The 15,418-nt window shown below is 29.0% G+C and overlaps 1 protein-coding gene across 1 annotated transcript in view; it reads right to left on the bottom strand.

Annotated features, from left to right (window-relative positions):
- The window catches only part of LOC142325392 (spermine oxidase-like), a 32,689-nt gene extending 17,271 nt beyond the window's left edge, over positions 1 to 15,418 (bottom strand). Inside the window, exons 1-4 of the mRNA XM_075367113.1 lie at positions 15,088 to 15,418; positions 5,999 to 6,141; positions 4,897 to 5,152; positions 2,441 to 2,648 (exon numbers count right to left, since the gene is read on the bottom strand). Of these exons, the coding sequence (XP_075223228.1) occupies positions 2,441 to 2,648; positions 4,897 to 5,152; positions 5,999 to 6,141; positions 15,088 to 15,176 (696 nt within the window). The 5' untranslated portion in view covers positions 15,177 to 15,418. The remainder of the gene's footprint in view (positions 1 to 2,440; positions 2,649 to 4,896; positions 5,153 to 5,998; positions 6,142 to 15,087) is intronic.

Genomic DNA, 15,418 nt, shown 5'->3' with positions numbered 1-15,418 from the left:
GTTACTGCAGGACACAGATGATGGGTGAAAACATGGGAATTGTATTTGAAAGAATAACGATTTCAGAAATGAGAAATGAATCAGAGTAGAATAGAGATCAGATTAAAAAGCAATAATTAGGTATTGAGTTTTCTTGTTAATGAGAATATTATCCACTGCATTAAAAATCAGAAAGTATCTTGATTATGATATAATAGAGAATGATGGTTTCTTTATACAACATCAATCCAATACTAATCAGTAGTGACAACAAAATAAAATTAAAATTGTCTATGTAAATTTTTAATTTTAAAAATCTTCTAGTAATTATTTTTAAAAAACTTAACAGTAGACCATCAGAGGAATTTTTACAAAAACTTTTAAAGAAAAGATCATCAAAATTACTTGATGAAGGTTAGCTTCACTGAGCATTCGTGAAAGGAAGCCAAAATTGAATTAAAAACCTCCTCCTTTTTTGATGATTCTGAAAAAAATTATTACGCTATTAAAAACTTTAATGAATTGTTAGCAATAAAACACAAATATATGAGCTAATTTTTTGTTACTTCCAGTTACAATTTTTAATTTTTAGCCATTAATATGAATAGTAATAAAATTTTACAAGTATTAAAGTAATATATAAAAAATATATTAAAGAAAACTAATAATACTATTATGTTTGCGTGTTTAATTTTTATGTTCTTGATAACTCCAGAACTTCAAATAATCAAAATTTATTAATGTTTCTTTATGATGGTTGTTTGAATTGCTCACAAGTGGGGAAGTCAGCCCGCCATGAATGTAGGTTAGTAAAATGTCCTGCGTACAAGTGTGCATGGAAGAATGTATTAATAAGTTGACTTGATATGTAGAAATAGACAGTCTCAGGGGGCAGGATGAGGAGCTTCTTGAGGATGTTTCATAATTATGTTTTATTTATTTTGTTTAAGTTTGGTTATAGTATTGGGTTTTGTTGTTTCTGGAAGTCCTTAGTTCTTGTGTTATTTGTTTCCTATTTAGTGTTTTGTAGTTGTTGGTTCTTATCTTTTTGTTAGACTATTAGAATTATTGGTCTTTGTTGTTTTTGTTTTTGGGAGTTGTTTTTCTTGATTAAGTTGGTTTTTCCAGTTTTCATTTTATGATTAGGTTACAGTATTTTAGTTTTTGTTGATTGTTGTTTAGTTTTTGTTTTATTTGGTTTTCTTTTCTTTTTACTGATTTGTAATCCTTGGTTTTGATTTTTTAGAGGCCAGTTTTGGAGTTACTGATATTCTTACTGTGATCTTGAGTGTTGATTTTCTTGTCTGTGTGTTTTGGTTATTTTATTTAGTTTATTTGGGTTTTGTTTTATTTTATGTTTTAATTTTGTTAGATTGTTTATCTTTTAGTGTTTAATTGTTGGTTTTATGTTTTTTGTCATTCCTGTATCGTGTTTTAGTTTTAGTATTAGTGTTTTGTTTTGGTTCTATTAGGTTCTATTTTACATTTTTGTTCTTGTCTATGTTACACTTATGTTTATGGTTTGATTAATGTTTTCGATTTGCTGTTTTGTGTTTTTGTTGTTTTTAATTTTTTCCATTGGTGTTGCGTATTGGGCCCCCTCTTCCTTCGGGTATGTTAGTTATTCAGCTCAATCAGTGTAATCTAAGGTGAGACTTATTAATTCTATTATCTGTAGGATCCATATTAGGCTAAATACATCAACAGGATATCACATGACATTCCCATCGGTGGCATCCTGACTGGGGCTAAACTGAAATATGTCTTGAGGCTTTGAAGATAATCTCTGGTAAAGCCCCTAGGGCTAGGTACAGAAAAGAATGTGATGATTGGATCCATCACATGGCAGGTGTCTTCTCCTTCAGGGTCAGGATGCATATCCAAATCAAGCCCATTGGGTTGATCTAGTAGTTAACTCATCATTGCCAATCAGCCAATTTGGAAGTTGAGAGTTCTAAGGTTCAAATCCTAGTAAAGGCAGTTACTTTTATATGAATTTGAATATTAGATTGTGGATACTGGTGTTCTTTGGTGGTTGGGTTTCAATTAACCACACATTTCAGGTATGGTCGACCTGAGGCTGTACAAGACTACATTTCATTTACATTCATACATATCATCCTCATTCATCCTCTGGTGTATGATGGTTCCAGAAGCTAAACAGAAAAAGAAAGTATCCAAACATAGTCGTTCAAGGCAATAATAGATAGTGTAAATACACTAATGGAAATATCTACTGAGAAATTTGCATTGGTGAAATCCTATCAGAGCCCAAACTGATGACTGTATTGTGTTATCAAGATTAGAGGGTCTAAAAGACGACTTCTGGTAAAGCCAAAGACCCTCAAGGCTTTACAGGGAGGGAGTGGTGTGGCAACTGAGATCATCACAAAGAGTCTTCCCCTACAGGGGTTCAGGAGTATCCAAATACAGTCAATTAGATTTACAGCTCATGACTGACCATTAACATGTCTATAAAGGAATGATATCCACTTCTCCATGCTACAGTAAAACTTCCCTCCGGCATTGAAGATTGTGCATTCCCCCAAGAGCCTTCTTCATCTAAATTCCCAGTTCCATCACGAGAACCCTGACCCTTTTTAACATGATCTGATACTGCTTGTGCTGTGTATTCATCAACATTTTTATTTTTTACCAGTTCTTCAAATCTGCAATTGTAAAAATTTAAATGTAAAAGTATATATTTACAGTAATTTTAGTAATTTATTATTTGGGCAAATTAATAATTTTTTCAAAAGTATATTTTATTTGAATTTTTGCTTAATTCAAAAAATGTTTACCAAATTTTTTGCTTTTGACCAACAGCAAATTATATGTTTGAGTAGTGTGCTAGTCTGTTTTTTGCCACTTGATTCACTTGAATGAATAGGTCAGTTTCAATGAAATGTTCAGATCAAACAATCTGACCGAATTATATTAGAAACACTAAATATTAAAAAATTAAAAAAATAAAAATAGTTTATTATAGATGGCACTTTTTCCAAACTAAAGAACAAACATTGAGACATAACAGTGAAGAGATTATAGAGAGGTGAATATAATATATATATAGTGTACCTAAAATTGTGGGCTGACTATGCATTTTCAGATTCTATGTGTCATACTCAACAAAAAATGTTATATGAAATGAAAAATGTTGATTCCCCTTCGTCTCCCTTCTGTGCACCATTTTGTGTTTATTAGTGCAAAATTTATATCTTACGATCAGATTGAGGAATCACAATAATGTTTGGTACACACATTTAAACAATTGTTGAATAAATAAAAATGACAGTGTAAACATGATTACAAATTTCAAAATGTTTAAAAATTTCAAATTTCTATGTCAGTATTCAATTTTTAATAATTTTGAAATCCTCAATTTTATCATTTTGAAATTGCATAAATGTTAAGCATTTTATTGTGAACAAAATGACATCTTAGTTTCGAAAATCAGTTGTAATAACTAATTTATGGTAGAAGATGTATGACATAATTTTCCATTTTCATCTTCTCTATTAAATCAGGTACTTGATTTATTATGCTATTAATTGAATTAGTATTAATAAATAATTAATTATTTTGATTTATTATTAATATTTTTAATAATTATTTCTTTAAATATTTCAAGATGAACGTAATAAAAAATAATTACCCGAGACAATTCAACAATTTTATTTTCTAAACAATAATAATAAAGATCATTTTAAGATAATTAACTTTTTTTTTAAATACCAGTAACTATTATGATTGTTTTAAAAGTCAATCAAAGTAGAAGTTCAAAGTAACCACCATCAAAAAATATACAAGTATATTTTTCTCTTCTGAGAAAAAATCTTATCTGCTAAAAAATTCCTGATTTTATCAAATTCCTTATTTGATTAAATCCATTCTAGATTCTTAGATTTAGATCTTCAATTACTGAGGACTGGAGTAGATAAACAATAGTTTTTAAATGATCCCCCTAGGTAGAAGTCGTCAGGGTTTAAGTCCAGCAAACTGATAGGCCAAAATACTAACTCACCATGTATCCATTTTACATAAGTTTCAAGAAGATGAAATGTTACCAATCAATTGAAATGTACCAGAGTAACAGTTATTTTACTTAGTAAAATAATTAATAGTAAATCACTTAATAGTATAATAAATCAATCCCTTAATATAATAGTAGAGGAGGTGACATCTGGTAGAAGATTATGTCATACATTTTATATCATAAGTTAAATATTTGTTGACCAGTTTTCAAAACTAAGGTACTACTTTGTTCACAATAAAATGCTTAACATTTTTCAAAAATGTAATATGATAAAACAGAGTTATTAAAAACTGAAAAACTGACAAGTCATTTTGAAATTTGTAAACATGCTTACATTGTCTTTATTTATTCATTAACTGGTTAAATGTATGTACCAAATGTTATTGTAATTCCTCAGTCTGATCTTGAGATACAAATTTTTGTTAATAAACACAAAATAGGTCACAGAAGGAAGATGAAGAGGAAATCAACATTGTTTGTTCATTTTTAAATGTAGAATTCGAAAATGTATAGCTAGTCCACCATTTTAGATACCCAAGTACATAAATGGGAAATCTGCCGTTTACTCACCACTAATTTTTCCATTTGCAGGATGGCCAGAAAATAGAAATTTAGCATAATTATTCTCAAAGAGGATCTTCAGAAAATTTAGTAAAAGTAGCCCTCCATAGAAATTAAATTAAATAGGGGCATTTCTTATTCTTAGGAGAGCCAAGTGAATTCATCTATGATGGATATCAAATACTGCTCTCAATTTTCAACATTAACATTATAAAACAAGAGATCACTAACTTAAACATATAGTTAATGTGTACTTGAATATTTATGCTAACACTGGTAACAAACTGTTATCAATAAAGAGTATCTTTTCCATTTCTTACTTGCTATCAAAATAATGTTCCACTGAGCAATTGCATAAAGTCATATCTTTTGTGTTGTCAAAAAAAGCAATAGCTTCTTCAAATAACCAGTCATTAACAACTGACATATTTATTTTAGATTCTGAGTGTTTAACAAAAGTATTTTTCACATCCCAACTCTCAATCTTTAAAAAGTTATATGGTTCAGCTATCTTATACACAGCATTACCATATTGTCCATGAACCCACTGTGCTCCATATTCTATTAGAAAATCACCTGAAATCAAGATAATTATTTATTATCAAAAATTCAAATTATAACCTCATACAACTTAAATAGATTATTTGAAATTTTGGAAGCCAAAGTAAAGTTAAAATTAATGATTAACTTATAGGACTTGAGATGTTAAATTTTCCTTCTTTATTTTCTTTAAATAAAAATTATATTTTTTAATTACTTTAACACACATGAAGAGTTTTGCATTATATTTTCATGTAATTCTTACTGTTTGTTTCTTTAAAAAATAAATAAAAAAACAACGACAATCTAACTAAAAAACTTAAGTATAAACACAGAAAAATAAAATATAAAAATTAAAATAAAAAAATAGTATAAAATAAATAAATAAAAAAACAACAAACAACAATCTAACTAAAAAACTTAAGTATAAAAATAGATAGCTAGTTATTGAATCTGAGTAAAATGGTAAAAATTTTGTTATAATCTGATAGTTCCACAATGCCTGAATCAATTATAGTGTAGAATCTTGATAATGACAAGTGTAATGATAAAATGCCAGTCATAAGAAAGCAGCTCATATGAATGCTAGCTCATAGCTTGAATGTTAGTTTGACACCCTTATGAATGCCTGTTAATAAGAAATAAGAACTGTTTCCTATAGATCATTTAAGTACTGGGTACAGCTTCCATAAGTGGAATTATTTGGGGAAGATGAGAATTGTCATTCAAATTAACATGTAGAATAAATCTAGAACTGGGTCTAGAGAGATGATTTAACTTAACTAACAATATTTATCCATTTGGCTGTTTATATTGTGATGACATTTATTTTAATACATAAATAATTTGTAATAACAGAATATTACATCTTATAGAAATTACCAAAAGGTGCTGTGAAGATTCGACCTCCTAGGCGGTTTGATGCTTCCAAAATTACAAAATCAGAAAAATTGTTTCTCAATAATTTAGTTGCTGCACCTATGCCTGATATCCCAGCACCAACAATAATTAATTTATATTTTTCTCTGGAAAAAACAAACGCATTAAAAAAAATTAAGAAGATATGGTACACAGTTACAATTTTTTGAGTGTTAACAATCGATTTTTATCCATATAATAAATTACTGTCGAATAAAATTTGGCGAAGTAAATAAAGAACTAAATTTTTGGATAATCTATTGAAGAAAAGGGATTAATCTAATTTATATGTAAATCATAATAAATTTCTTTTAACCCTTTTTATATCTATCTACTTAATGTTAAATACGTGCAGTTACCTGTTTATTGAAACTATATTGATTCACAAAGACTGTTGCATTGATTCTACTTCAACAATTGGTTCAATCTCAGTCAATAGCGCTGGAGACAGTGCCAATAATTGATCCCCAATGACAAAATTAATCTGTTAACATGAGTGTTTAAATCCACATAAAAAAAACAATATATTTAAATTAGGTTGATGAGGGTTCTGGATAATCATTCAACAGAATAAGTGATCAATGATTATGTAGTCAAGTTTGAGCAAGTTAAAAACACCTTTAACAAGGGTTAATTATTTTGTGAAAAATAGTTTCGATTAGCAAATATTACAAAATGCTGCACTAGAATTCTTAAGATAAATGACTGAATAAACTAAACTGGATAAAAAGAAAAAAACATAAGTGTGACAAGAGTTTAATTTATACTTGCGGAATAATAAGATGGATTCAGAGCAATAGCTTGAGAACATTAGAAAAATATCTCAAAAAATTCCATGGATAAATGAAGAATACCAAGTGAAAGGAAAATGGATTTTGGGATGTACAAAGAATAATGAAAAAAATCAGTTGATATAATATAATATCAGTTGATATAAAATATAATTGATTACTATGGTTATTCATACAGTTATCCTTTTACAGGAACCAACATTTAATTTTAGTAATGCAGTGCATTCAGAGAGTTGCTGTGCACTGGAATTATGGAAGTGTGATAATGAAACTTTCTTAATTATTACTTTCTATTTTTATTTCATTATTTTATAGAAATAGATATTACAATAACTGGAATAATTTATAAAACGTGTTGAAAATGACCTCCTCCAACACCAATGCAACACTGGACATGTTTCAATTTGTTTTCAAACACTAACTAGCAAATGTACTGGAATGACTCGTACATGTGCCATTATTGTGGATTTAATTCGTCTATTGTGCGCAGTCTGTTGTGACACACTGCTTGTTTTGCTGTCCCCCTCTGTTATAGAAGTAATCTGGGGGAATCAGATCAGGCGATCATGCAGGTCACAACAAACCCCTTGAAATAATTTGTTTACCAAAAATTGTCACAAAAAGGTCATTGACCTGTCTGCTGTGTACACTGTGGCACCATCTTGTTGGAACCAACCATGATTGATTTTTACTTCTGTTAACTAATTAATGAAGTTTGTTACAACAGTACAACAACGATCACTATTAACTGTATTTTCAATAAAGATTGTACCACAGTGCAGCTTTATCTATGGTAACAAGTCTGATATCTTGCTGCTGTGCTAACTTACTTATTGACTCTGATGGACTTTTGGTCATAGCATCTGAAATATCAAGCAGCTTCTGTTCATTTAGTTTAGGTGGTGTTCCACTTCGATCAGCATCTTCAACAGAGCATGTTGCTCAAAATTTTCCAATAACAGTTCAAACTGGATTGCGGTAAGAAACAGGAGTATTTAAAAACTTTTCGGAAAACTTGTGCTTCACTAAATCAGTATACTTGTCACCTTCACAAAAGACATGTTAAATGAGAAAAATGCGTTCCTCTACCAAAAGAACATTATGTTTCTCGCAATTATTGATCCCGATAAACGAAACTAAGCACGTTCAATCACATCTCAACAACTGATGTCTTGGATTTTTACTGAGCAACACCCAATGAACCCACAGGGAAATCAACCTAATGCCGAAAGAACAAAATGCACCACATAATTCTAAAACATACATCATGTGAGCTTAAAGTTTGCCCCTTGCCAACTGCTATGTCTAGTGTATTAATCATGGAAAAAAACATGCATCACCTGCTCATATTCATTTCTTTTGATTTCCAATGTTTTGAACATTATTATACATGATATAAATTTATTAACTCCAAGTATTAATTAATATGTATTTTATTTTTGTCCTTGTTTTTAATTAGAAATAAATGTTAATAGCATAAAAATATTTATTTTGACTTACCATAAAGGACAAACTGTTTACTCTAAAGGTATTGCTAAATCATTGTCGCCAAAATCGACTTCACTTGTAGATGAATAATCACTGTCTTCATCACTACTTTCTTTTAGATTGACAACAAATCTTTCTTCAACATCTTCAACTAAATGTTCTTTCTCCAAATATTATTCATCTTCTAGTTTCTCACATTCTAACATATCAGCGACCAGTCTTTCTCTTGTATTTGAAATCCATTCTTCAAGAAAAAAAACATAGCATAATCACAGCATTTATCGTAATTGTGACATTTCTGTGAGTTACATATTCTTTTACATTTGCCCATATCATTTTGATGGGGTTTACATCTGGGTGGCATGGTGGCAGGCGAATGGCTTTGTGACCGTAAGCTTCCAGAAGGCAATCCAAAATATACAGCTTATGTCTTGGTTTGTGGCAGCTTAACCTTTGTAAAATTTTGTCTAAGCATTTTAGGATGAAATGGTATTTGCTTCTCCCGTAACCAAGCCAAGATACCATTTCCGATTTCTTAGATTTTGTGATAGGTGCATTATCATATTGATTATTATAGTACACAGCATCATCCAGCACTATAAATGATTACAGGAGGGGTGGGGCAGATTTGGATAGAGTTTGTTTTTGTTTTCTGCCCATTTCATAAAATTTTCAGAGTTCATGATGTTGTGATAACCCCCTCTTGACGTGCTACTTTTTCATAACAGAATGTTATTTATGATTCCCACCTCCCCAACACCATGCATGATTATTGCTCAGTCTCTTTTCGATAGAGAACAATGTATGTCCTGATCAGAATTGTCCAACCATATTTTGTTTGAGATACGAGAAAATAAAAAAATTTACATTTCATCTACAAAAACAGTGGAATGTTTTTCTTCTTTGTAACGTATAATACATCTTAAATAACATACTCTCTGTTCTTGTATTTCAACATTTTCAATGTCACTATTTTTATTATTTTTTGTTTTTTCCATCGAAATCCCAAGAATTTCAAAGTTTTCCAGATGCTCCATACACCATCCTGAAAACTATTAGCCTCCTTCAGTCTATTACAAATATGTTTAGCTGTAGGAAGCACTTTTTCTTGTAAATAGAAATCATAAACAATTCACCTGACAGAAGCATTTATCAAAACCATTTAAATTAGTAATTCTATTTTCCTGTTTACATTTTTTTGGGAGTTCGAAACCAGCATTCACTCTCTGACATCCCATTCTTTTCTTTTTTAATAGTTTTAACAGTCCTGACTGAAACTCCACATGTAGCAGCAGTTCTTTCTATACACTTTTTCACAGGAATAATAAATGGTACACTTGGAACTGTTTGGTCTCTCTTTCCATTAACTGATTAACATTCCATACAATTTCGTGAGCTAGACTATGGAGAGTTTTCCTCTGTTAAGTTTTGACATAAAACCTTCCATAATTGTTCAGAGAACATTAAAAATATGCAAGAAAATAAATATTTACTATTATTAAAATACAGTTACAGAAATATTATACACAGGATAATGCACTCAACATATGTAAAACCAAAATAATGACAAGTATAAACAAATTAATTTAATGTGACACACATTACTTCACAATTAAACTGTAACAACAAGATTCTTAATGTGTTTGCATTTTATATACAAAATGAGTCATTTTATTAGTGGCTGAATTATGTCATCTGGTTAGATAGTTCAACAAACCCCACTCTCCATCCCACCAAAATCAGCCAACAGTTCGGTTGACAAAGACAATGGCAAACCTTCAGTTCACTTAGTTTAGTGTACAGCGACTTTCTGAACGCACTATATAAGAATAGGTTTAATCATTTTATTAACATTGCTAAAGTCAGCAGCCAAAAACTGCACATAGTACATGGTTATCTGATTGGGTAATTTTTTTGATTAAATTAAAATGCTCCCAAGCACTGTTTAACTTAAATAATATATCGGAGCCAGTTTATCAAACATTGATTCAACCAGTGGTAATCAAGTTTTGCTTCACATCCTTCTATTTTTTAAGATACTAATCGCTGAAATATGAAGATACTGAACTGCAGTAAGAGAATTCAGTTCACCAAACTGCATATAAACCAAAGATCTAGTACTAAGAAGTAGGGTTATAATGTAAATTAAAAAGGTCATTATTAAAGGGAAGAATAACAATTTAAGAATAAAAATTATTTGTATATGCTGGACATATACATTCTCATAATATTTTGGTAACATGATCACATTAATTTATATTAGAAAATGGTTCATAAAAACACAAGTTTAGAAACACCTCATTTTCTGACACGTAAAAATATGATTTACATTTCTTTTTTATGTTTTTTTTTTTCTTTATTGTGAGGTTTTATAACTGAACAACCAAATGATTACAATTGGATTGGGCATCTGTAAAAATGATATTTTTGTTAGTCCTTCAAATTCTAGAATTACATTACATGAAATTTTGAGTTACAATTTTCATTCCTTGAAGTATTCTAACTCTATACTGCAGTGGTGATTGATTTTATGGCTTGCTGTGAGGTAATAAATCTTATAAAAACTCAGTCATTTTCTTGATGTTATTGTTATCCTTGAGTATACTGTTAGGCGCATTAGATCTATATATTAGTGTATCATTAAATTAATAAAATTTAATCATCAAGTTTTGTCTCTATCTGGTATGGATAAATCTAATTAAATCAACTTAAAAATTAAAATTACATTGGTAGGTAAAAAGGTAAATAATGTTTGCAAAAAAATATAAATATATATATATATATATATATATATATATATATATATATATATATATATATATATATACGTTAAATGAAATAATATAAACCATCAAAAGAAAGTAAATAGATAAGATTAGATTAACTTTAAGGTAAATAATTTAAAAAAAAAAAGTGTGTGTGGTATATATTGATAACATCTTGATTATTAACTACTTATATTATCAAGATCCATGAATAATAAGTATAAATTAGGAAAAGTTTGTTTATTAATCTTAAATATATTTTAATGTTATCTATTATTTTTAACAGTGATAGGGCAACTTCTAAATTTTTGTAAAAATTAGTTCTTTGGTAAAATCGCCCAAAATGCTATAATTTCAGTTGTTTTGAGATATATACTGTATCATATCTTAAGACAAACTCCTAACAGAGAGCTAAATTGGCAATAATTTATTTTTTTTTTTTAATTTTCAAGTTCAAAAACCACTCTGTTCTGATTTACATATAAATAATAAGAGAATAAGAAAGTTAATAGGAAATCAGTTAGGTTACATTGATAGACAAAAAAACAATTAATTTTTCTCTAAGTGTGATACCATTTCTTGAATTGCTTATTTACGTACATTAGACATCTGTAAATACAATTTTTCTATCACCCTTAGTTTTAAATAAATTACACTTCAAAAAAAATCAAGGGAAAATATTGTTAAAATCTGTAAAATTTATAACTTTGCATGGCCATACCTGTGTTAGAATGATTTTGCTGATGCTTTTCTTTTATAAATTGTCTCAGACACATCCCGAATTAATGTCCAACAGTAATCGGCTAGCATGTTAGTATTCCATTTCCCTTTATAGCGGCTTTCCATCACCAAAATGTCGTGGTAGAAACATTCACCGTGTTCATCACTTACATCTCCGAGGTTATCAGGCAAAAAATCCAGATGTGACTGGAGAAAATGTATTTTCAAAGACATACTGTATCCCTTAGATCTGTATGAAGTAAGAAGTTGATTAATAATATCGTGGCAGTTGTCGGATTTTTGTTTGCCAGACAATGTAAGCAAACGTCTTTAAATGAAGCCCAAACTGCACTTTCTACATTATTTAATGTTGGGTTAAATACATCATCTTTGACCAACTCTCTTATTTGAGGACCAACAAATATTCCTTCTTTAATTTCTCCTTCACTTACACTCTGAAATTTCTGCCTGATGTATAAAAATCCAGGACTATCATTCTTCATTGCTTTTACAAAAGTTTTCATTAGTCCTAGCTTGATATGGATGGGATAAAAATATTTTTTGGGGTTCAGCTATGGGCTTATGAATAATTATTTTCCCATCTGGAGTTAAGTCGTCTCGTTTCTTCCACTGTTTGGTAACATAATGTTTATCCCTAACTCGGCTGTCCCATTCGCAAAAGAAACACATTTACTTAGTATAGCATAAATGTAAGCCTAACAAACTAGCTATAACTTTCAAATCACCACATATGTTCCAGCTATGTTTTTTATAATTTATTTTTTCAAGAACGTCTTTCATCACATCATATGTCTCTTTCAAATAATTACCATAAGCGATTGGTACTGAAGGATATTTGTTACCGTTGTGTAGTAAAACCACTTTTAAACTATACTTGGACGAATCTATGAAAAGGCTCCAGTCCTCAGGTTTATGAACTTGTCCTAAGTGCAACGTACGCTTATCAATATTTGTACAATAAACCAAATTATTTTCATCAATAAAGTACTGAGAAAGTTCTTTTTTTCGTATTCAAAGGCCCAAAATTTTTGTATTTTTTTAAAAGTAAATTCCAACCTTGCAGTTTGATCCTAACAGTTCAGCTAGATTTTTGATAAATTTAAATCCCTAACCAAGTCATTTAATTCACCTTCTGATACAAGATGTGGCTTATTGGAAGATAATTCAAAATCAAAATCATTGTTTTCTTCATTACTGCCCGATTCTTCATCGCTGCTTTCAAAACATACATTCACAGGTGGCTCAGGAACTGGAATATAATTTCACTGTGAGATACAGGCCTGATTGCAGATTCCAATGAAGGATATTTTACAGTATGTTTAGATTTTTTTAGAAATTCTAGACACACTTGTTAAACAAAAGTAACAATCAATTACATAATCCTTTGGTTCATGCTAAACCATAGGTACACCAAATGGCAAAGCCTTCCTCATACCTTTCAGCTACCCTCTTAAATATACAGAACAATTAGTGCATACTATATGAGGAGACCATGTCTTATCCTGATCACCAATTTTATACTGAAAGTAAAAATGATATGCTTTTTTAATAAAAGGTGTAATATTTTTTCTACTGGATTTTACGGTAAACTCACCACATACATAACAAAAGGCATCAGCACCATTTACACAATTTCGAGGCATTATGACACCGCACTGTTAATAAACTTAAGACTGAACAAAATTAATTCATTACTAAATCCAGTGCTTAATACAAACAACACAGCTGTGTTTTCAGCTTCATATATTGACCTGCACAGACATGACTAATCTGAAGGCTCACTCGTCAGTATTAGATATGATGTCATAATATGTGACTACGATATGATTTAATTCTGTATCTAGTATTGTTTATTTGTAGCCTATAAATTATAAACAGTAAAAAACAATAAAAAATGAGCTAACAAAATACAATATAGCAGTAAATGCTAACTACACAGTGAAAAATGAAAAAATCCTTTCATTAAAACTTGAAACGTTTTTCAAAAATGGTGAGTGATAGAAAGATTCTGAGTTCATATTCATTTTCAACATCAAAAAAAAAAAATTAAAATCATGTATCCCATGTATCAGAATAACAATAATAACTTTTACTACTTGTCACTGAGGGAGGAATTCAATTTTAAGCTCTGCATAAATGTTGAAAAAGTTTCACAGCATTATCTGCACTTTTATTGCCTTACAGATTAAAATGTAAAATGTATTTTTCCAGTTACAGTGTAAAACTTCATTTGTCACAGCAATTTTTCACAATACACAGTTTTTTGATACAAGATACTGTTAGATACATTAACAATTATTTATTTATTATTAGAAACGCACTAAAAACTTTAAAAAAATAGTACTAATCAGTTCTTTAAATTTTGCCATTTTGAAGTTGGACAAATTAAAAACAAACAATTGATTATCATCAACTTAATGACTTTTTAATGGAGACTTATTTAAAAATCAGAATAAAAATAACTATCACTTTTTTACTTATTATTTCCTACTTTTTAGTGGTTATTTGAAATAATTTTTAAGGTTATTTTACTTCATATCTTTAATTCTACTTTTATTTAAAACTTTAGTATATAAAATATGAAAAAAACTATACAAAAATACCAACTTATATTTGTTGTAAGTGTGTCAAGAAACCTGTGATATTATTTTTTTTCTTATTTTACAATTAGAATAATATTTACTTGTAATTATCAGATAACAAATCATGAAATCCATTCAATTTATTCATGGTAAATAAAACCAGTACCAAAGAGTAAATAGTCCACTATTATCAAAAGTGTCATTTAGTTATATTACCTTTTTTCTTTAGATTGATAAAATATCTCTAAAAATGAGTATAACAATATAAGCTTACACTTTTATAAAGCTATGAAGCATTCAAAACTCATTTTCTACAGACCTGAAAATATACTTTCAGATAGTTTTTTTCAAAATCATATCGAGTATACAAACAAAACTGCTGAGGAGGAGACTCATAATTGTCTTTATAAGATCTTCTGGATCTTTATAATACATTTCCAGGAATTTACAGTGAGTTATGAATATTTTATTATTTTATAAATAATTAATTGACTTGTTTTAGTTTCTAAAACAAGTCAATTACTTGTTTCTTCATAACCATTCATAACCTTTTTCATTCTTCATAGCCTTTTGTATATTAATACAAAAGGTTGTATTAATATACTACCATATTAATACAACCTTTTAATTAATTGTTTATACTCATAAAAAGAAAATAAAAAATAGATTAAGTGTCAATTACATACCTGGTTGAATCAGTTTTCACATTACCGTGTGCAATTATTGTAAAAAATATTATTGTAATTGAAAAATACAAATATAGCATTCTCATCATAATTTTAATTATTTTCTATTAGTTACATGTATTATAATGCTATAGTAAACACATTTAATTAATTATAAAAATTTTAATGTTTTTGGTTTTATGTTTTCTGTTACACTAATAAATTCTGCTTACAATGTGTGTTTTATATTACCATACTACTGCACTTATTAATTCACAACTTACTGGAAGGGAGAATAATCTGTGTGAATATTCTCTTCCCTCCCAAGTACTATTTTAGGTTTTTATTTTTC

Source organism: Lycorma delicatula, chromosome 5, assembly GCF_047948215.1.
Source record: "Lycorma delicatula isolate Av1 chromosome 5, ASM4794821v1, whole genome shotgun sequence".
NCBI classification, from domain to species: Eukaryota; Metazoa; Arthropoda; class Insecta; order Hemiptera; family Fulgoridae; genus Lycorma; species Lycorma delicatula.
The sequence above is the reverse complement of the archived record's forward strand: the minus strand, read 5'-3'. Positions and strand labels throughout refer to the sequence as shown.